The sequence below is a fragment of the Suricata suricatta genome, chromosome X, assembly GCF_006229205.1.
Source record: "Suricata suricatta isolate VVHF042 chromosome X, meerkat_22Aug2017_6uvM2_HiC, whole genome shotgun sequence".
NCBI lineage: Eukaryota > Metazoa > Chordata > Mammalia > Carnivora > Herpestidae > Suricata > Suricata suricatta.
The window spans coordinates 38,991,242-39,013,039 of record NC_043717.1 but is presented as its reverse complement, the minus strand read 5'-3'; the positions used below and the strand labels follow the sequence as shown (position 1 = coordinate 39,013,039).

Below are 21,798 nucleotides of genomic sequence, written 5' to 3'. Positions count from 1 at the left end.
GTACATTTACGTGATGCCTGCTGTAAGCCTTTTGGACTTTGTGACTTTAGATAGGATCCATTTCCTTGGTGGTTTTTTTTTTTTTAAGTTTTTATTATTTTTTAAAATTTTTTAAAATTTTATTGTCAAATTGTTTTCCATACAACACCCAGTGCTCTTCCCCTCAAGTGCCCTCCACCATCACCACCACCTCTCTTCCCCCCTCCCCCCTCCTCCCCAACACTCAGTTCATTCTCAGCATTCAATAGTCTCTCTCCTTGGTGGTTTTAAATGATGGTTTTGTCTTATTAGCCTGATGAAATCATAATTTTTGGGGTGGAGTCCAAGGCCCCAGAATTCTCTTTGGTCCCTCGTATTGGACCTGAATCATAAATCTGTGCTTCTAAACATCTGATTCCTCCTCCCCCTCCGTCCCTTTCCCCCCACCATCTGTTTTGTTTAACAAATATGACTTTTTAAATATAGGAGGAACATATGTAAGATTTTCTAAAACCCGCATGCCAAATTAAGAAATTACCACACTTACAGTAGTAAACAGTTTTCATAATTTAATGAAAAAGTATTGGTAAAAAGGTGACATTTGAAAAAAGACTGAATTTGTCTTGGAAAACTGGACTATATAAGACGAAATGCAAAAAAAAATTAACAAAAGAAGGTTAAGAGTTAAGACTTCAAACAACAGCAAAATGTAGCAAATACATTTTGGGGAAATTGAAATTTACACAACTGAAGGCTCCTTTATTTACTTAGGAAAATCCTGTAAAAATATTACAACTATATTTCCCTGACTGAAGTTATTTTAGTCAATACTCTCCCCATGGCATCACAAATGGAATTTGGCTGAAGCACTTTTTCAACATTTGCTTTTCCTCTCACTCATTCAGAACCAAAAGGCATGAAAGGACTCGGGCTACAGAACTGGCCTCGAGCAGACAGAAGGCCTCGACAGCAGAGCTCGTTTTCTTTTCATTAGCGGGAAGGTGTCAGATTCACATCTACCCCAGCAGAGCTCAGAGGGAAAAGCACAGAACTCTAGTGTGTACATAGGAGGAACGGTCTTCCTCGTGTGGACAATTCTTAGCTGATTCTGTCCAAGCAGAACACGAGATGCCTACCGCACGTGCCACGGCATGTTCACATGTGTACACAGGCATACAAGAAACATTTTCATGCTGTGGCCAAAGGGGAGGCAAAATAACAGAAGTTTTCCAAAAACGAGGAGACAAGAGCCGCGGAACCCATTAACAAGGCTACGAGAACAGAAGCGGACAAGGACCACGCAAGGCGCCTGCGAGGCCGGAGGGCAGGGGGGTTCCCGCCCTCCCCTACCGCCCAGCGCCCGCTGCAGCTGGGCTGTTCGCTTGGCCAGTGGCCAGCTTTAAAGATCTAAAAGTGGTCTCTTTTTGTCTGATAATTCCCACTACGCTTTCCCAAACTAGAAGAAAGAGAATATTAATTTAAGGCTAAGAAGAAGAGAGAGCAGAGAATTATAGTCGGCTTCACATTTTAAAAAACTATAACATTTCCCCCTCTTTTAAATGGGAAGCAGACATGTTTTATCCCCCCCACAATGTAATTATTCTCTTCCTCCCACAAATTATTCAAGGCTGATTGTTTGGGAACAAGGTATAAGCAACTTCTGAAAAATGGCTCCAGCCTTTTTGTTGGGGGAAATGCCTCGGATTCAAAGTTGGTACAAAGCTAAATTATATCCATGTGTTAAACACACACTTTCAAATTCTGTTTGACAATAAAAATCTGTTTCAAAATTAAAGCAGGTAAGAATACTTAACCTCTGTGCATTTTACTATATCTTAATTATACCTCAATAAAAACTTTATAAACATTAAAGCAGGTATACAAAAAACTGTCAGCCAAACTTACTCAAGTCAAACTGATTTGAAAACAAGAACACAAAACCCTGACCTGGTACAAATCCTCCGGAATTGGTCTCACTTTGGGAAAGGCTCTGGGATCCCTCACAAATGCTTAAGTGGAGAGAATCCGAACACCTTCCTTGGAAGCAGTACTTGTTTGTACCTCCGTAAACACCATCCACAAGTTAGCCTCTCACGCTTGTTAGATGGGCCAAGTAGTTACAAGTGTGCCCCCGACCAGCAAGTCTAGGAACAGGCACTGGACACTGCAAGCATCAGGAGTATTGACTTGGTAGGTAAGATACTGCCAAAGGAGCTCAACCTTGTGCAGAGCTAAGGAAGAGGGTAGTGAATCTGACAGTATCTGGGATGTTGGTCCCTGGGCTGTCCCTGAAGCGGGTTTCCAGACACCAATGGAGTTAGACACTTCCTACGGACAGGAGCTGTGGGAGGTCACAGGCCGTAGCTTCAAAAGGTAAGTAGTTTTAGTGTCTGATAATCATGGTCTCTTGCAAATGCGTTAACAATGCAAGGACACTTAATACGTACATGCATCAGTGAGTTGACAGGACTGGAGAGCTGTCCCAAAGTATTTACTGAGCAAGTACTCTGGGCCCAGCTGTTCTGAACAGCCTCTGGCCGAAAAACTTCTGGACAATCTGTAATTCTTAGAATGTGCTTATGAAAAGTTGACTTGAAACTGTTTCAAAAACCACAAGCCAATTCACCCTGGAGATGGTTTATTCTGTCACTACAGCTCCTCCTAAAGTATACTAGAATCCTTTTGGTGTGGGGCAGAGGCAAAGACTGAGCTATTCTTACATGTTTCTGATCACCTCTGCATTGAACTGTGGGAGAAGCGATGTGTCTTGCTTTTACCGTGGCACTCCCGTCGAGAGTCATGGGGAGGATTTTCCCTGTCTGAGCTAACTCTCCTTACCCTGACTTTCTCTCTATTCCCATCACTTTCTGCCTCTGAATCACTCAGCTCCAAATCTGGACAATACCCATCGTTCTCCTGATATGGAGCTCTCCCTGCAGACCGCCTGACAAGCTGCTTGCCCCAGAGCTGCTCCTTGGGGTTAATATTCTTGGTTGGCTTCACACAACACTGGAGGTCCTCTGTGGTCCTCGCCCACCTGTTGGTGGCCTCCTTAAAGGACCTACTGAAGTGTTCCATGGTAGATTTTCTAAAGGTGCCCTGACTGGCCAAGTGGGAGCCAAGCATGGGCTCCTGGCCACAGAACATCTCACTTGAGCTGTCCTGCTGGGAGGCATCTCCAGACCAGCTGCCCTCCAGGCCGTTGGATCTGGCAAGGTTGGAGGTAGACTGACTTTTCCCATTCCCAATGGAAGACTGTCCATGCAGGGCAGCCTGAAGGACCAGAGGCTTTCCCAGCGACTGCCCGTGATACAACTCGGGAGATGGGGTTCTCCAAGTAGGACTGGGATCCTTTGTTTCACTTCTAGAGTGGCTGAGACTGGCCAGCCAACGGTTACTCTTGCTCTCTAGCGGATATCTCAGGTACGATTTCATTCTCATTTCTAGCGACCCCTGAGGAACCTGCACGCCGCTCAGGCTGGGAACAGGGGGGCTGCTGGCAGGAGAGAGGGCTCCATGACCGGACTCTGTGCAGCTGTTTCTGCAGTCTTCCGGGGCTGATCTAGGCATTTTTAACTTTAAGGTAATTCTTGGTGGCGGGTAGAACAATGAGTTTTCTAGTGTACTTGTCAAAGGAAGTCCTAAGATCAAAAAGAAAGACTCATTTTAACAACCGATTTAAATAACAGCATGTATGCTTATTACGGTGGTGAGTTCACATACCCACTCTTCCAAACGTCTAACAGGACCCTGACTTTCATGTGTATGTGCATCTTGGGACAGAAGCTAGAGGGGCTGAAGTAGAGGCTGGCGGGGGGAGGGGTGTGCTACAGGTGGGAAACTTATTGAAGCCCCTGCTAGTGTGGCTCTCAACCTCTTCATCTCTGCCCTCCCAGGCTGTAAATGATCACAAAGACTGGTGCCACCTCCTATACCCCCATCTCTGCCCTCTCCATGTCTGAAAAGAATGTCACCAGCAGTGGTTTGGAACAGTGTCTCCCTATTTGGGTGTCTGCATGTGTGCATGTGTGGGTGCTGCACAGGACTGAGGATGTGCTTGGAAAGACATGTCAGACCCTACCCTCTGATCTCTCCTGCCTTTCTGGAAAGGTCAAATCCAAACCCTCAAGAATACAGCACAGGTTTTGGTGGATGAAGAGCATGTGGCTATGGGTTTTAACCTGGCAACAGCAGCAATGGTAGCAGGTGACTCCTCTGTATTTTATGTCCATAACCTCACTTAATTTCCTCATTGTGAATGACCACCCTCCAGGGCTGGGTGGGGCAGGTTTTGTGGTGGCAAGGCCAGCAGAAAAGAATCACGACATTCCTGCCAGTGGCCTGCGTTATGCTTGGCCTGGGAGTACTGGCCATCAGTTACCTGATTCTGTCTTCCTATAACCACATTTAGAACAGATCTTCCTTTCTCTATTACTTTGGATGCTCTAAAATTAAAAAAATATTTCTAAATAATTCCTCCTTGCATAGGGACTTAACTTTTCCCTACAGGACGACAGCTATGAGGTGGTACCTGGGCAACATGGGTTCCCTAAGGGTGTGTGGTGAATATTCATAGCCCCATCTTGCTGCCACCTGCAGATACCACAACCAGTAACAGGGCTGGCTCCAACCAATCAGGAGCCACCTGGTTTAGGGGACAATCTTCCTGGCACGCAGAGATCCTCCCTGCTGTCCTTTGGTTTTCTTGGTCTTGCCCATCACGGTGCCTTTGTGGCTGAGCAGCCCTGCTGCTTCATGCTATTGTGTTCTGCTGTGACCCACGATACTTATAAATACCCCAGCATGTCTGAGGCCTACCTGACACCTCGTTTCTGGGTGTCTCCCTCATTCTATGGCTGGCCCCTGGCTGGAGCTGGATTCTATGCAGCCCTGCACAGTGACTCTTGGCTGCCCAGACTCTGCCACCAACCTCTGTATTAAATGAAGTACAGGAGGGTTACAGAGGTCACTGAATGGGACTGTCTTTGCAGCCAAGACCCCCAGGCTTAGGGCACTGGAATTATGCTCTCCCATCTCTCTCATCAAGTGGGCAGGGACTCTGTTGTGCTGACTGCCCTAATTTCTAGCTCAGTTCTCAGTCTACAGTAGGTGCTCAACAAATATTAGTAAGTAAGAGACAAAACCCAGATCTCCCAACTACTGGCTAAGGTTTTAACAACATATTGTTAAAATGAGGAACCCTGGAATTAAATGTTTTCTGGAAACTAGGATTAGGTCCCATTGTATTGATTTCTAAGTGAATCTGATGATTACAGAATAGTTCATAGCTTTAACTAGTGGCCATGACACTAGTCTGTCTGATACCTAGATTATCTGCCCTAGACCTGCAAGCCCCCCAACCCCACCTTGGGATTTCTTGCCTCACAAGCTGACAGCAAAATGGCCATGTTGTATCGAGGTTGGACCAGAGCAAATGAGATATTTGACAAGAATTTTAAAAGCTTTTTAAGTAGAACAACTGACACAGATTTTAAATGGTTAAAATGGGATAAAAGCAGAGTCTATGTATTTCTTAGGACTTTTTTTTTTTTTAAAGTAGGCTCCATGCCCAGTGTGGAGCCCAAAGCAGGGCTTCAACTCATGACCCTGAGATGGAGACTTGAGCTGAGATTAAGAGTCAGACGCTTAACCTGCTGAGCCACCCAGGTGCCCCAGGGCAACTTAAATATAAGGTTACCTGCGGCAATTTCCTGGTTAATAAGCTGGACTTGCAAACCGAAGATCTGTTCCTGTATTTTGTTTTGTGACAGTTTCAGCTTCTCCCGCCTGCTTATCATGTAGCACAGATTTCGTACCTGAAAGCCCAATCCCCAGCAAATAGAGATTTTTGTCATGTTGCATAAACCTGACAACTGAAATCGTTTAGCCAAAATTAAGACAACTGAAATCTAGTGGGGTGTGGGGGTGGCGAGCAGAGACAACACCAGAGCCCCCCTAACTAGAGCCCCTCCGCAGGAACTCGCGTAGCCTGGTCTGGCACGGGACCGTGGTGCCCAGATCGATCGGCAGTACAAGCAAAACGCTCGCAGGCCACCTCCTGAAAACTCCTCTCCCTGCAGTGTGATGGGCTCGGTGTTGACCTGCACAGCCACACCGGGAAGACGGAGTGAGGATGCAGCGTTCTGGCCTTCCCTTTAAGTCCCTGAATAAAACAGTGGCAATGCTATGTCCACTGCAATTTTCTAGTGAGTGCTGGACCAGCAGGATCAAGGTCTGCGGGACAGATCGACAGTGGCTTTTTTGCTCACACCTCCAGCTCAGCCAAATCTCTAGAGCCACAAGCGTGCGATCCACATCCTCCCATAGTTCCCACCCCACCTAGACCCATCACTCCACCTTTCTGTGCCCCGGTTTAGTCATCTGTAAATAGGGCTAACAACAGTACTTTCTCCACAGGCATCTTAGGATTAAATGAGTTAATATTTATGAAATGCCTGGAAGAGTGTTGCCATATAGTAAGCGTTATAGATGTGGGAGCTAAATTTTACAAAGAGAGCCAAATCTGTTCCCTTCCAGATTCTGGTAGCAGGGAGAAAAAACAAGCCATCTCTATAATTATACTTGATTATAAACTTCTCTAGGGTAAACACAGGGCCAAACGTATCTTTGAATAAGTGAGTTAAACAGAATCCTCTGGTGTGGAGGCTCTCAAACAGAGGCAATTGTGACCCCCAGGGAGCATTTGGTGATCTGGAACCGTTTTCTATTGTCATTAATTGGGTATGTGTGGGGAGGAGGATTTGCTACTGGGTAGAGGCCAGGGACACTGCTAAACATCTTCCAGTGTTCCCCACAACAAAGGACAGTCCCACCTACAACAAAGAACTATCCAGCCTAAGATGTCAGTAGTGCTGAGATCGAGAAACCGATCTACCTCTTTCCTCAACAAAATTCAGTCTTTCCTCAGCCTCATGTGTCAGTAAAATAAAGCTGAGCCAATTTAGGCTCAACGGTGAATAAAAAGTAAACCAAATGAGAATTTATTTCAGATTTAAGCTTCATAAGATATAAGTGAGGGCTCTTCAATTCCCCTGAAAGTGCCTGCCAGAAATTTAAATAGAGCCTAATGTTTGGGGCCACAATGCCATCGGAAGATAAGCCAGGACACAGAAGCCCACAACAATAAATTAGCTGAACTTTAAAACCAAAACCAAAACCAAAACCAAAACCAAAACCAAAATGGGAAGTGGGGCCTCCATTTCTGTGCAGACTGAGACCTAAACAGTGCCCGCAGCCAGTCACCTTACCCTCTCTAAGTCTTGCCGCAGATGCATAAACATTCTCATGCGAGTGTGAATACTTTCCTCTTTTGGCTGCACCAGGCCGTTTTCTTCGTCCTGCCTTGGAGGAAATAATGGCTTATTGAAGTTACTTTTCCGCTTTAGTTTCCAGTAGTTGTAGATAAGGTCCACAGTGAGCGTGGGCAGCCCCAGTTCTGTGGCCACATCTTCCACGCGGACCAGCGTATAGAACTCTTCCTCCAGCTCCCGAAGCTTCTGTGCCCGCAGACTGATTTTTTCACTCTTGGCCTGGCTCTGCTCTGTAGCCCTATGCAAGGGGTACTCAGCCTCCCTGAGCTTCTGCCTGTTTTGGCTGTGCTTGAGGCAGTATGACTTGAACTTCACTTCGTCCCCCTCATCTAGGGTAGTCTTCATCTCTAGGTTGTGCTCAAAGGCACAGGTGACGTGGAAGGCAGTGATGCAGCTTTTCACAGAGCACTGTAGGAGGAAATGATGTGTTAAGGCAGCAGGGCTGGTGGGGGAAGGGGAACCCCATATCTCTGGGCTTAATGCGAGAGCTCCCAGGAAACAAAGGCAAGACAGGGAGAAAGCTGGCCCGAAACTGACTATGACAGATGCTTTATAAGTAACCCAGGAAATTGGCTTGGATAGAAAACAGAAATAACAGAGGTTAAAAAAAAAAAAAGTCAAACGCCCCTTTAGCTTAGGCCTGAAATTTTTCTGAGAAGTCTTCCTTGGCCGCTGTGAAGAGTCATGTTGTAACTTCTTTGTGTCCCTCACGTCACCTTATTATATGCTTCTACAATAGTACTTTCTACACTGTACCTACAGTACGGTTAAGTGGCAGAACCCTGTCCAGAGCTCTTAAAGACAGAAGCTGTGTCATTCATCTTTGCATGGCCATCAACTATGGAACTTGTTTACAAGCTCAAGAAATGCTTGTAAACAAACAAAAAGAAAAAACGAAGTCAATATTGTTGCCAGAGCATCTACTGGTTCTAAAAAGTCCCAGGAACTCCAATATCTAAGTAACTTAATTTCTTGAAATTGTTCTCATAGAGCTGTGCCGTCTAACATGGTAGCCAACTAGCCATAAATAGCTATTTAAATTTAATTTAATTACATATACAATATGTATATGTAATTGGCGCACTTGGGTGGCTCACCCGGTTAAATATCCAACTCTTGATTTCGGCTCAGGTCATGATCTCACTGTTCATGAGTTTGAGCCCCGCATTGGGCTCTATGCTGACAGCACAGAGCCTGCTTGGGATTCTCTCTCTCCCTCTCTCGGCCCCTCCCCCACTCCTGAGAGTGCATATGTGTGCACTTTCTCTCTCTCTCTCTCTCTCTCTCTCTCTCTCTCTCTCTCTCTCTCTCTCAAAATAATAAGCTTAAAAGGAAAGTGATATACAATTAAAACTTCGATTCCTTGGCCACCCGAGCCACATTTCAATCATACCGGACAGCGCAGATTTCCATCACTGCAGAAAAGTTCTATGGGACATTAGGGCTACTGAAAATCTGAAATTAAGTTTGTAACAGATGCAACGAATTTGTTAAGTATCACTCTGAAGCATGCACCGAAGATTCAGTTACAGGGCGACAAAGTACGGCTGTACTCCTGTGCTTTAGTTAGTCTCAATTATCATTTGTTATGGTTACAGTGCTACAGCTTTCTTTCCAAAGATTTTAAATACATGGGAGAGAAAGCAATGGAGGATTTGTTTCTAAAAATAGTAGGGAATTCCCATGGTGAAAACCAAGTCTCAACTCTTGGAGTTGAATCTGGAGGGCAGACTGCCAAATTAACTATATGTTGGGTTTGTGATAACTACAAATAGGGAATGACCTCAGATAATAAAGACTAAAAAATGCAAAGCCTGACAGGTCTCCTTCTAATAGATGGAGAAATTCAGCACCTAAGAGGATACTGGCAATCATCAAAGCTTTAATGGAGGCAGATTCCATTTAAGCTAATTTTACAGGATAAAGAATTCCATAGATGAAATATAATCCTAAAATCATCTTATCCAGCACCGCACTTATTACTGCTTGTATGCACCTCTAGAGTCCCTGGTTTTCTCCTTCCACTGTCCTGCCCCCCAACTCCTTCTACTTTTCAAGTAAGTGGTAATCTAGCCACTTAAATTGCATTCCTAAGACAGCCCACTCCAGCTTTGGACAGTTCTATTGGAAAAGATTGTTACCTTACACTGAAATCTGTATCCTTAAAATGTCCACGTATTTGAAAAGCCTTATGATAATGAGGATGATGAAAACCAAAAATGTACTTTTATCTGGGCACCTTGTGTTATCACTTGGCTAAGAGACTAGCCAGTCATTTAAAAAACAAGAAGCAAAAGGCATTCTTTAGCAAAAGATTAAAAGTGTTGGGCATAGCGCTCTTTCACTGTTTAGTAACTGACAAAAATGCGGAAAGAGAAAGCAAAAGGACAGTGTCCTATGCAAGGGGATGAACATGTAACATAAAATTACTACTGATCAGAAGCTAAAAACAGATCATGTCTCGCAGGTCACATTTATAGACTGTGGAGACAGAAATATAAATTAGTCAAAATAAAAGACAATACACAAATAAGAACTGGGTGCTTAGATGAAAAATGGAATAGGTCCTTAGGAAACTCTTCCATAATTCCATGTAGTCACAAAAAAGGTCATTCTATGATGTTTATTGCTGAAGGTCGATATGTTTTGGTGATAAAGGACAAATACTGACCACGTTTTGGTGCCAAATACCTATTTACCTTTTTCTAAAAACATACACTTGAAATATTCTAGTAAACAAAATGCCTTTATATACATACCATTTATTACTGTAACTACTTAAGGTGACAGAGAAGATATATACTATTCCCCTTAAAATAACAGCTTTACTGAGATACAGTTTGTGTGCCATAAAACTCACGAATTTTAAGTATACATTTCAACGGTTTTAGTATGCTTACAGAGTAGTTATACTACTACATAATTCCAGTACATTTTCTTTTTTGTTGTTTCCAGTTTTTATTCTAGTACCTTTTCATTACACCAGAAAAGAAATCTCCTGCTTACCTGCAGTCACTTCCTGTCCCCAACCCCAGCCCCAAGCAACTACTAATCAACTTTGTGTTTCTGTAGGTCGGCCTATTCTGTCCACGTCATACAGGAGAGATCATACCTGTATGGCATTTGTGTCTGTTTTTTTTTTTTTTCACTTAGCATGTCCTCAAGGTTCATCGATGTCATAGCATGTTCAGAATTTCATTCTTTTAAAAATATGGCAGGGTGCCTGGGTGGTTTAGTCGGTTAAACATTCGACTCATGATTTTGGCTCAGGTCATGATCTCACGGTTTGTGGGATTGAGTCCTGTGTTAGGCTCTCTGCTGATAGAAAGGAGCCTGCTTGGGATTCTCTCTCCCCCCGTCCCTCCTTTGTTTGTGTGTGTGCTCTCTCTCTCTCAAAATAAATAAACTTAAAAAAATAAAAATATGCCCAAAGACCATTCCATTGTATGAATACACTACATTTGTTTATCCACTCATCACTTGATGGGCATTTGGGTTATTTTCAGTTTTTGGCTATTAGGAAATAATGCTGCTATGAGCACTTCGGTGCAAGTTTTTGTGTGGACATATGTTTTCATTTCTCTTTGGGCAGGTGCATTAAAGGATTAACCTTGCCCAAAGAAAGGTTTGACCCTTTGCCCCCAGCTACTGAGAGGTGACCTCTAAGCCTTTGGAATGTTCTGACTTAGAAGAGTGTCTTTGTTTATCTGGGGTTCCTGGACCAGGTCAGATAGTCTCTGATAACAATGTGATTTATGCTGGAGGCTTTGAGCCATGTGGTATCAGCCTGACCTCCAGAGGGACTGGGGGCAGTCCGTTGTGTCTTAGTGGCCAACTCTTTTTATTTATTTAATTTTTTTTTGAGAGACAGAGAGAGCATGAGCAGGGGAGGGTCAGAGAGAGAGAGAGGGAGATACAGAATCTGAAGCAGGCTCCAGGCTCTGAGATAGCTGTTAGCACAAAACACGATGCAGGGCTCGAACCCACGAACTGTGAGATCATGACCTGAGCCGAAGCCAGAAGCTTAACCGACTGAGCCACCCAGGCGCCCCAGTGGCCAACTCTTAATGAAAGCTCTGAACACTAAGATCTGGGTGAGTGTTCCTTGGTTGGCAATACTCTATTATCATATGTCACTGGGGGCAGAAAGAAGCACTATCCACAGGACCCACCTGGGGAGGACAACTGGCAGCCCGGTGCCTACTCTCCTGGACCCCCTGCCCTATGTGCCTCTCCCCCTTGCTTTTGATCTGCATCCCTTCTTTCACTGTAATAAACTGCAACCAGAAGAACGACTTTTCTGAGCTCTGTGAGGCTTCTAGTGAATTATGGAACCTGAGGGTGGTTTTGGACACCTCTTAAACTGCAGGTATCCACTTTGAAGTGGAATTGCTAGATCATATGGTAATTCTACATCTAACTTAAAATTTTTTTTTAAATCTTTATTTTTGAGTGAGAGATAGAGAGCGAGCGTGCACATGAGAGAGTGAGTGTGAGCGCGCACGAGAGCGAGCGAGTGCGAGCAGAGCAGGGGCAGAGAGAGAGGGAGACACAGAATCCGAAGCAGCTCCAGGCTCCTAGCTGTCAGCACAGAACCTGACGCGGGGCTTGCCCCCATAGACTGCAAGATCATAACCTGAGATGAAGTCGGAGACTTAACTGACCGAGCCACCCAGGTGCCCCTAACATCTAAGATTTTGAGAAACTGCCGAACTGTTTGCCACAGTGGCTGCACATGTTACATTCCTACCAGCAAAGCGCAAGGGTTCCAAGTTCTCCACATTCTTGCCAATAACTGTTATTGTCTGCCTTAAATTTTTTTCCATTTATTTGAAAGAGAGAGAGAATGAGGGAGGAGACAGAGGGAAAGAGAATTTTTTTTTAAATTTTTTAAAAGTTTATTTTTATTTATTTTGAGAGAGAAGAGAGCTAGGGGGAGAAGGGCAGAGAGAGAGACACACACAGAATCCCAAGCAGGCTCCATGCTGTCAGCGCAGAGCCCAATGCGGGGCTCGAACTCATGAACTTTGAGATCATGCTCTGAGTCAAAGTCAAGAGTCAGATTCCCAAAGGATTGAGACACCCAGGTGCCCCTAATTTTTTTTGAGTGGGGTTCGTGCTCACCTGAAGTAGGACATGAGCTCACCCGATGTGGGACTTGAACTCATGAACTGTGAGATCATGACCTGAGCCAAAATCAGATGCTTAACGACTGAGCCACCCAGGCACCAGACAGAGAGAGAGAGAATCTTAAGCAGGCTCCACACTCGGTGCGATCCTACCACCCTGGAGTCCCACCACCTTTTTGATATATTATCACCCTAGTGAGTATGAAGTGGTATTTCACTGTAGTTTATTTATCTCTAAAGGGGGAAATAATCGTTTTCTATATATTTTTCAGAAATTGTAGAAAAGAAAGGAATTAAGAAATATTTTGTCACCCCTAAAAAGAAAATAGTGTGTCCTCCTCACAAGGAGATGACACCTACCTGGAACCCAAGGACCTGGTGCATATGTCCTCAGCAGGCTCCTGTCCTGCTGCAGGACAGTGTCCATTTGGCTGTCTTTATTTTATTTTATTTTATATTATAATAGTTTATTGTCAAATTAGTTTCCATATAACACCCAGTGCTTCTCCCTACAAGTGCCCCCCACCATGACCATCACCCCCTCCCCCTCCCCCTTCAGTCCATGGTTCTCTCCAGTATTCAGTAGTCTCCCTTGATCTGTGTCCCTCACTCTTCCCAACTCTCTTTCCCCCTTCCTCTCCCCATGGTCCCCTGCCAGGTCTCTCCTGTTAGACCTATGAATGCAAACATATGGTATCTGTCCATCTCTGCCTGACTTATTTCGCTTAGCATGACACCCTCAAGGTCCATCCACTTTCCTACAAATGGCCATATATCATTCTTTCTCATTGCCATATAGTACTCCATTGTATATATATATACAACATCTTCTTGATCCATTCATCAGTTGATGGACATTTAGGTTCTTTCCATGATTTGGCTATTGTAGAAAGTGCATTTGGCTGTCTTTAATCTCCAAGAATCCGTGAACAGACAAATGGGTGGTATCACAGCAATTCTGTCAAAATTGTGTCACCGAAACAATGTCATAAATGGTTCATGCCAGCCTACCAAACCTTCTGCAGCTGCTGTGTGCTTAAACTCCGGCACCATCAGCCCTTCTGTCGTCCCTAAGGGTCTGCAAGGTCTGCGGGGAGATGTCGCTTCAGTATTACTTAACTTTTCCCATGTTTATATCTGGCCTCCCCTAAGAGATGACAAACTCCCAAAGGCAGGGACCAGAAATGCCTTAAAATAAGAACAGTGTATGCTGACCACATTTGGAATATATGAAAAAAACATTCAACATAGTCACTGAGGAGGCCTCCTTGCATTCCCCAATTGTTGCAAATTTTCATTTGTTTAAAAAAAATTGTACTCTCCTCACACTCAAACTTGTATTAGCCTAATAGTAAACTCATGATGGCCCACTGATTTATCCTGACTCCAACGCACTGGCATGTGATTTCAAACATAACCACATCCCTCTGCTGTTAAAAGGGACGCTTGCCCAGTACCAAATGCTTGATGACTGTACTACTCAGTCTGGCTGGATGAGTGCTACGGCTCTCCATCAGCAAAGTCTGATGGACTCCTGGGAATGATAATACAAAGAACAAAAACAAGTACAAACAACTAGTTTCACCACTAACATTTACTGAGTATTTGCTATCTGTTAGGTACCTCACTATGCTCTTTATCACCTTATTAAAGTAGGTACTATTATCATTTCCATTTACAGATATGAAAACTGAGGCACAGATATGGTAGGTAACTTCCTTAAGATATTATAAAAAGGGGGTGGAACTGGGATTTGAATCCCAGGAGTCTGGCTCCAAAGGTCATACTTTTAACCACTGTTCTTTCTTTCCTCTTACTTCATGCTCAGGAGAAAAAGGTCTAGCTCTCAGCTATGGGAGTTGTAAATACTGGCTAGTTTAGACCCCCAAAGCCACCAGTGTTGGATTCTATCCTTCCCCAGGGAATGTTCCTAAATCAAAAGAAGAGAATAGTTGCATGTATTCCCACTGCTGGTAGACAAGAAGAAAAGACACAATTCACAGATAGTTAAGAAATTTCCAGGAAGAGTTAATAAAGCAAACTACCCAAAATAGGTTACTAATCACAAAGACTCTTAAATAAACTTCCCAAGAACAATGACGCTACTAGAACTTGACCCCTACTGAATTATTCTATTTGGCTACTGTGTTTTTGACTCACATACAGGGAACAAGATGTTAAATTACTAATGGGTTTGGAATTTACTTAGTGGTGGTTTAAAAGGGGAAAAAGGTTTTGGTCTGTTTTCCTACAGGAAAACTAAGTGTCAACCATGGAAAACAGGCCATTCTATTAGTATAAGTAAATGTAGGTCGAAAAGAAAACACACTTCAGGAGATCACCAGACGTTCATTCCCCCTCACCTAGAGGGAGGGTGTTTAATACAGCCTGGTACTCACACTGCACCTCCCCAAACCACAAAACCATTTCATACCTCTTCTCTCCTCAAACCTCTGGATCTCACTCTCAGCTGATGATCCTGCTTCCTACCTCAGTGAGGAAATGAAAACAGTTGAAAGCACTTCCGCAGATTCCCATCAACACACCTAATACTGCACCTACACTCTGCCTTCAAGGCTGTTACCAGGGAAGGACTATCAGTGCTGCTGCCCATGGCCACCCCTCCATTGCACACCTCACCCCACCCTCTCTCACCCACTGAAAACCTCACTTCAGCAGTTCTCCTTTTTACTCCATCATTCCCTTTCATGCAAGTCCTACATGGTATTTAGTATTTCTTTTACTTTAAAGAAAACACCTCTTTACCCTACTTTCTCAAACACACATACACAATGGAGCACTACATGGCAATGAGAAAGAATGAAATCTGGCCATTTGTAGGAACGTGGATGGACCTTGAGGGTGTCATGCTAAGCGAAATAAGTCAGGCAGAGAAGGACAGATACCATATGTTTGCACTCATAAATCTAACAGGACAAACCTAACAGAGGACCATAGGGAGAGGAAGGGGGAAAGAGAGCTGGGGAGAGTGAGCTGTGGGATTTGTGAGGGGCACAAATCATGAAAGACTATTGAATAGTGAAAACGAACCATGGACTGAAGGAGGAGGGAGAGGGAGGGAAGGGGGTGAGGGTCATGGTGGGGGGCAGCTGTGGGGAGAAGCACTAGGTGTTATACGGAAACCAATTTGACAATAAACTATTAAAAAATTAATTAAAAAAATAAAAAATAATAAAGAAAAACCAACTCCAGAATGTTTTATTCATCCATCTGTTCGTCCATCATCCATCCATCAGTCTAATATTTACTGTCTGTCCACCATGTCAGGGGTTGGGGGATCTAAGGCGGAAACAGTCTGAGCTCACAGTCTATGAGGGAAGATTAAACTCAGATAAGTAACTCAGATAATGTGGCATAATGTGGTAATGTGGGGTTGTAATGCAAACTCAGGTTGGCTAAGGTCAAGGCCAGTGTTTTCACTCACCACAGTCATGCTGCCAATTACTAACTATTCTAAAAAACCATCCTTTAAAACAGCAAAAATAGGAGAAAACTGCAGGTACCACAATAATGAAAATAAGTAAATTAATGGATATAAATTCAATGTGCTATTATAAAAGGGCTAATTAAAAAGCACGGAAAATCTTTCCTTGTTTTAGTGGGGAGAATGCATATTATAAACAAATCTATGGTACCATTAAGTATGTATATATTTATTCACTAAGCACTGACTGAGCACTGACAACAGACAGATGGACAGGCACTCTTTTGTGCTAGGGGCAAGCCATGGAAGAATAATGCATTACCTTGGCCCCCATGGGGTTCATACAGAAGAAACAACTGGGAGAGAACTTAGGAAAACCTAAACAGGCAACATATTATGGTAGTAGACCCCGTGGGAATAGTTTTCCCTTAAGTTTTTTTTCCTTTGTAACTGCTGTAGTTAAATAGTATCAGCAGGAAAAAGTTTGAAAAAGCAGGAGAAAGTATCCAATAAAAATGAATTTAAAAAATTAAGAGAGTCTTTGGGGTCCACATTGCTTTCTTTTAAAAAAAAACATTTTTAACCGTTTTTTCAGTTTTTGTGTGTGTGTGTTTGAGAGAGAGAGACAGAGAGAGGGAGGGAGGGAGACAGAATCCAAAAGCAGGCTTCAGGCCATCAGCCCAGAGCCTGAGGTGGAGCTCAAACACACAAACTGTGAGATCATGACTAGAGCCAAAGTAGGCCATTAAACTGACTGAGCCACCCAGGCGCCCCCATATTGTGTTCTTTAACTATCATTTCCCAGTAAATGAACCAGGGTTATTTGGAGGAGTCGCTGATCCCAGGTCTGCAGCAAGAAATCCAGAAGATGAGCCCGACAGCAAGAAACTTCATGAAATACCTAGAGCCACTGTCCCTAAGCTATAACATCATATGGCCCCTTTTCTGTGAAGAAGCTTAGCAGGCAAATCTAACTCCAACCAACCTGTAGCCCCTATGCAGGAGGCCTGGGGAATAGAAGGGTCAACTGTTCTGCCATTCCTGGATGTAACTGGCCTCTCTTAGTCTCATCGACCATCTGCCAACTGCTGCTGATGGGCACACCAGCTACTACTACTACTCCATGCAGCTGAATTCCTAGACCCCAGATGTCTCAGAAAACTTTACTTGTACTACTATATGCAACATATGTGCCTGAGAGCAGGACTTTCAGGCCTAGCCACCAGGACTGATCTATTCAGATGCATCTTTCCCTACCAAAATGAGCTGTACTTAGTCTGACAACAGCATCCTTGGTTAAAGCATCCTGGAACCTGGGCCTGGTTGTTTTGGAGTTATGGCTTGTTTCCACCCAGGATAGTATCATCTAGCTTCAGAACTCACCTAATTCATCAGATCTCAGAGCAAAGGATGAAAGTTAACTACCACTATGAATGAAAAGAATTAGCTGAAGAGTCTGGAGGAAACGTCTGAGAAAAAAAACCAAACAAACCATTCCTAGAAATGGTCTGTACCATGGCAGAGCCCTTGTGAGGAGGAGTGAGTGGGAGGCCTCCCGAGTAAAGTTTCATTTAAGAGGCTGCTCTCACCAGGATGTTGAGTCTGGCCAGTTTATCAGTACCCACCCCAGTCCTCTTGGTGACTTACCTGAATGCAGGCCCCTGTTTTCACCTTGCACAGGCTGCACACTAAGGCCCATCGACTGGGTGGAATGTGGGACACCTTTGTGATTGGTTCCATCCTCTCAGGACAAGCAATGCTAACCTATAAATAAAACATCACCATAAGGCAGAGGCACTGAGGCATTCCAGAAGTACCTTTGGCAAGCCACAAATGATGTTACATGAAGCTCAGGTCATCAAAGCAGTGAGGTGGGCCACATATCTTAAAGTTACTAGGGAACCAAGAATAAATAAAACCTGTCCTAGCCACTACTCAGACCTCTGATCATTTCCAGTAATGTACATGACTCATATATAGCATAAGAGGAAAGGAGTGGGAACCAGGCATGGTTACCTTAATGAATCCAAGAAACCTATCTACACCTTACTTAGGAACCAAAGAAAGCCACTGAGGAAAGGAATTAAAATCTAGGACCTATTGTCTTTTAGAGACAGTGCCACATGCCTTGTTTTGTCATTTAATCAACTAAGGATAAAAACAGGCAGTGACAAGCCTTTCTGTTCAGTTTATAAAGAATCATGATGTTGTTGCAAAGTAGCAGCAATGTGTGTAATGAAGAGGTCATAGCACTAAGCAGAAAAGGATGAGGATGATAATGTTTTCAAACCACAGTCTTTTAAATCATGTAAGTATCATCAGTTTGCTCTACTGTCTCAGCCAAAGCAGCTTCAAAGTGAAACTAGTCTTTGGGAGAGTGCTGAGAGGAAAGAATGCTTTAAAAAAAGATGGGAAACATTTTTTTCCATATGAAAATATATGTCACACAACTCCTGATAAAAAATGTTCTCCCTCAGGGGCACATATACCCCAATGTTCATAGCGGCACTTTCAACAATAGCCAAGTCATGGAAAGAGCCTACATGTCCATCACCTGATGAGTGGATTAAGAAGATGTGGTATATATACACAATGGAGTATTACATGGCAATGAGAAAGAAAGAAATCTGGCCATTTGTAGGAAAGTGGATGGACCTCGAGGGTGTCATGCTAAGCGAAATAAGTCAGGCAGAGAAGGACAGATACCATATATTTGTACTCCTAGGTCTAACAGGAGAACAGGAGAGACCTAATGGAGGACCAGGGGGAGGGGAAGGGGGAAACAGAGTTGGGGAGGAGAGGGACGCAAAACCTGAGAGACTACTGAATACTGAAAACGAACCAAGGGTTGAAGGGGAAGGGGGAGGGAGAAGGGAGGTGGTAGTCATGGAGGGGGGCACTTGTGGGGAAGAGCACTGGGTGTTATATGGAAACCAATTTGACAAAAACTATTAAAGAAAAACAAAATGCCTTGAGAAGCACAAAAAAAAAATGTTCTCCCTTTCACTTACAAATGTGTACAGGAGTTTCTAAGAGAGAGACAACTTTAAAAAGTGAAGGACTTTGAATAAAGCTGCTTAAACTAGTACAAGTTCCACCCATGTCAAGAAACTAACAGTAGAAAGATCACAGAGGTCTTGAGTAGCCCAAAAGGTACTAAAAACAACCATCATAAACAATGTCATTATAGGTAAGAAAGCTTCCTTCCTTCTCTCCCTTCCTATGTTTTAGAGAGACAGAATGCGAGCAGGGGAGGGGGCAGAGGGAAAAAGAGAAACCCAAGCAGGCCATGCTCAGCATGGAGCCCAACACAGGGCTTGATCCCACAATCCTGGGATCATGACCTGAGCTGAAATCAAGATTGGATGCTCAACTGACTGAGCCATCCAGGCACCCAGCTTCTTTTATTTTTAAAGGACTCTTCCTGAGTCATGTTCTAGACTCTTATATGCTAAGAGAGCCTGGTCTAATAGCTGGGGCATTTGATGCTGGAGACCAGTCACTCTCAGGCCAGGAACCTGAGAGTTCATGTCAGTCTATGAGCTGGACATTCTTAGTAAGAAAAAGGAACCATTACCCAAATATTAAAAAAAAAACTTATTCTGATATCCATAAGAATACTGAAGAATTTATTGAGGACATTCAGTTTAACTACATGAGTCTGAACTCAACTGTTAGATAGTTAACTCTCCTAGAACTGTCAGGGAAATTTGTTGATTTTTTTAAAGTAATCTCTACACCCAATGTGGGCCTCGAATTCCTAACTTGGAAATCAAGGGTTGCATTCTCTACTGACTGGGCCAGGCAAGTGCTAGGAAGTTTTAAGTTAGAATGAATTACTGATACAGTGTCATCAGCTTGTTCAAGGTACCTGGGTGGCTCAGTCCAGTTAAGGAACCAACTTCAGCTCAGGTCATGATCTCGTGGTTCGTGTGTTCAAGCCCTGTGTTGGGCTCTGTGCAGACAGCTGCTCTGAGCCTAGAGCTGCTTCAGATTCTGCGTCTGCATCTGCCTCTCTCTCTACCCCTCCCCTGCTATCTCTCAAAATTAAGTAAACATTAAAAAAAATTTAAAGTCTCTCTTGTTCTGCAGTTAAACTGCCTAACAAATTTGCTGGCTTCGATGGGGGTTGGGAAAAGAGGCGATGTGTAGGATGTTCAAACGGGTTTTTTTAAAAAAAAAAGCAGCCATAAGAATTAAGAAGAAATGTTTGGAAGCCCCTTTTAATCAATTTAGTGAGCACATAGCCCCTTATGAAATATCAGCAACTGAAGGACCAGATTAAATAATTAGGGATGGAGTTTTGAATAAAGAGGCTCTTAGACAAATGTTGAGTCTAAGCTCTGAAAACAGCTTCAAACATCAGGGGCCCATCAGTGGCTCAGTTGGTTAATTTCAGCTCAGGTCATGATCCCATGGTTGTGGGACCAAGTCCCACATTAGGCTCCATGCTGACCATGGAGTCTGCTTAATATTCTCTCATGCCCTTTCCCCCACGCCCCGCCTCTCTATTATACTCATGCCCCCTGCCCCTCTCTCTCAAATAAAAAAAAAAACATAAAGAAGTTTCAAACATCAAAGGGTAACCATCATAGTGGGCAAAAGAGGTAATGCTCACTTTATCCAGAATAACCTAAAACTGGAAACAATGGAAATGTCCATTAAAGGAGAATGGATAAAGAAATCATGGTATATCCATACAACAGAATACTCCTCAGCAACAGAAACAAATGAATCCTGATACACACTACGACACGGAGTGGTAGGCAGACAGAAAAATGGGCATACTATATGATTCCATTTACATGAAATTCAAAAACAGACTAATCTATAGTGATAGTAATCAAAATGTTAATAGGGACCCATATAGGGACTGGAAAGCAGGTATGAAGGATCCTTCTGGGGAGCTCTATGTCTCCTTCTGAGGTGTTCCTTGTCTTGGTCTGGGTTGTGATTATAGATAGGTATAAACATTCATGAAATTGTACACTTAGTATTTGGTATTTTAAGTAAGTTTCACCTTAAAAATTCTGCTCACATTCTGGTTTTTCAATACCACTGGGAGCACCACCTATAAATTAGTTAGCATGGGCTGACTTGTTCATGTGCATCTGACAAGGATGCAAGGGGGCTTGAGCAGAAACGTTATCACCTCAGCAGCACGAGCAGTTTTGAAGCATCTCCACGAAGCTTGAGGTGGTCTGAAGGCCATGGGAAACAGGTGCACCTGGAGCAAATGGGCTCACAAGCCTGGATGAGTCTTACCTCTGGAATCCAAAGGGCACAGCTGACATGAGCCCATTTAGTCCCTGTCCTGGTAGTCTTCATGGCCCCACCTTTCTTTGGACATAACAGACACTGTGGATGAATCCCAAGGACACAGGAACGACACAGCCAGCTGCCTTCTGGGATCTTGAGGATGCCATAGCAGGCCTGGAGGCACGAGCAGGAGAGGGGAGAATAGTTAGCATCTTTTCACCAGGGCTGATGTCTGCTCTGGTACACAGTCACAGAGTACTCTCTGCTTTTAGGAGAAAGAGGCAAATAGGGCCCAAAAAGCTCATATCCAGGATTTAGTAATTTAAAAACACTAAAAAAAAAGGGCATCTTCCAGCATCTAAGTAAGATCAGCATGTCTATGAGAAAGGACTTTAAGGACAACAGAATAAGACTAGAATAGAAGAAAATACATACAAAGGCTGGCCAAACTGTTATTTGAGTTTGGGGATTACATACTTTTCTTTTCTGCCTGTTTTCTAATGCTTCTTCAACGATTATGTATTATACTTAGTCATATACTTATCGAATAACCTATATATCATTACTGTTGTAATGACAAAAAAAGTGTTAAAAAAAGAAACAGAATGGAACTTCTGTAGAGCAAATGAACTAATTCTTAAAGAGCCTAACAGAG

The 21,798-nt window shown here is 43.5% G+C and overlaps 1 protein-coding gene across 3 annotated transcripts in view; it reads right to left on the bottom strand.

The window, feature by feature from the left end:
• Positions 1 to 531: 531 nt before the first annotated feature.
• The window catches only part of JADE3 (jade family PHD finger 3), a 159,527-nt gene continuing 138,260 nt past the window's right edge, over positions 532 to 21,798 (bottom strand). For all 3 annotated transcript variants that reach the window (XM_029930225.1, XM_029930224.1, XM_029930226.1), the window contains 5 exons: positions 21,150 to 21,317; positions 17,532 to 17,648; positions 7,248 to 7,718; positions 5,678 to 5,795; positions 532 to 3,620 (listed from right to left, as the gene is read on the bottom strand). In XM_029930225.1, coding sequence (XP_029786085.1) covers positions 2,710 to 3,620; positions 5,678 to 5,795; positions 7,248 to 7,718; positions 17,532 to 17,648; positions 21,150 to 21,317 — 1,785 coding nt within the window. In that variant the 3' untranslated portion in view covers positions 532 to 2,709. The remainder of the gene's footprint in view (positions 3,621 to 5,677; positions 5,796 to 7,247; positions 7,719 to 17,531; positions 17,649 to 21,149; positions 21,318 to 21,798) is intronic.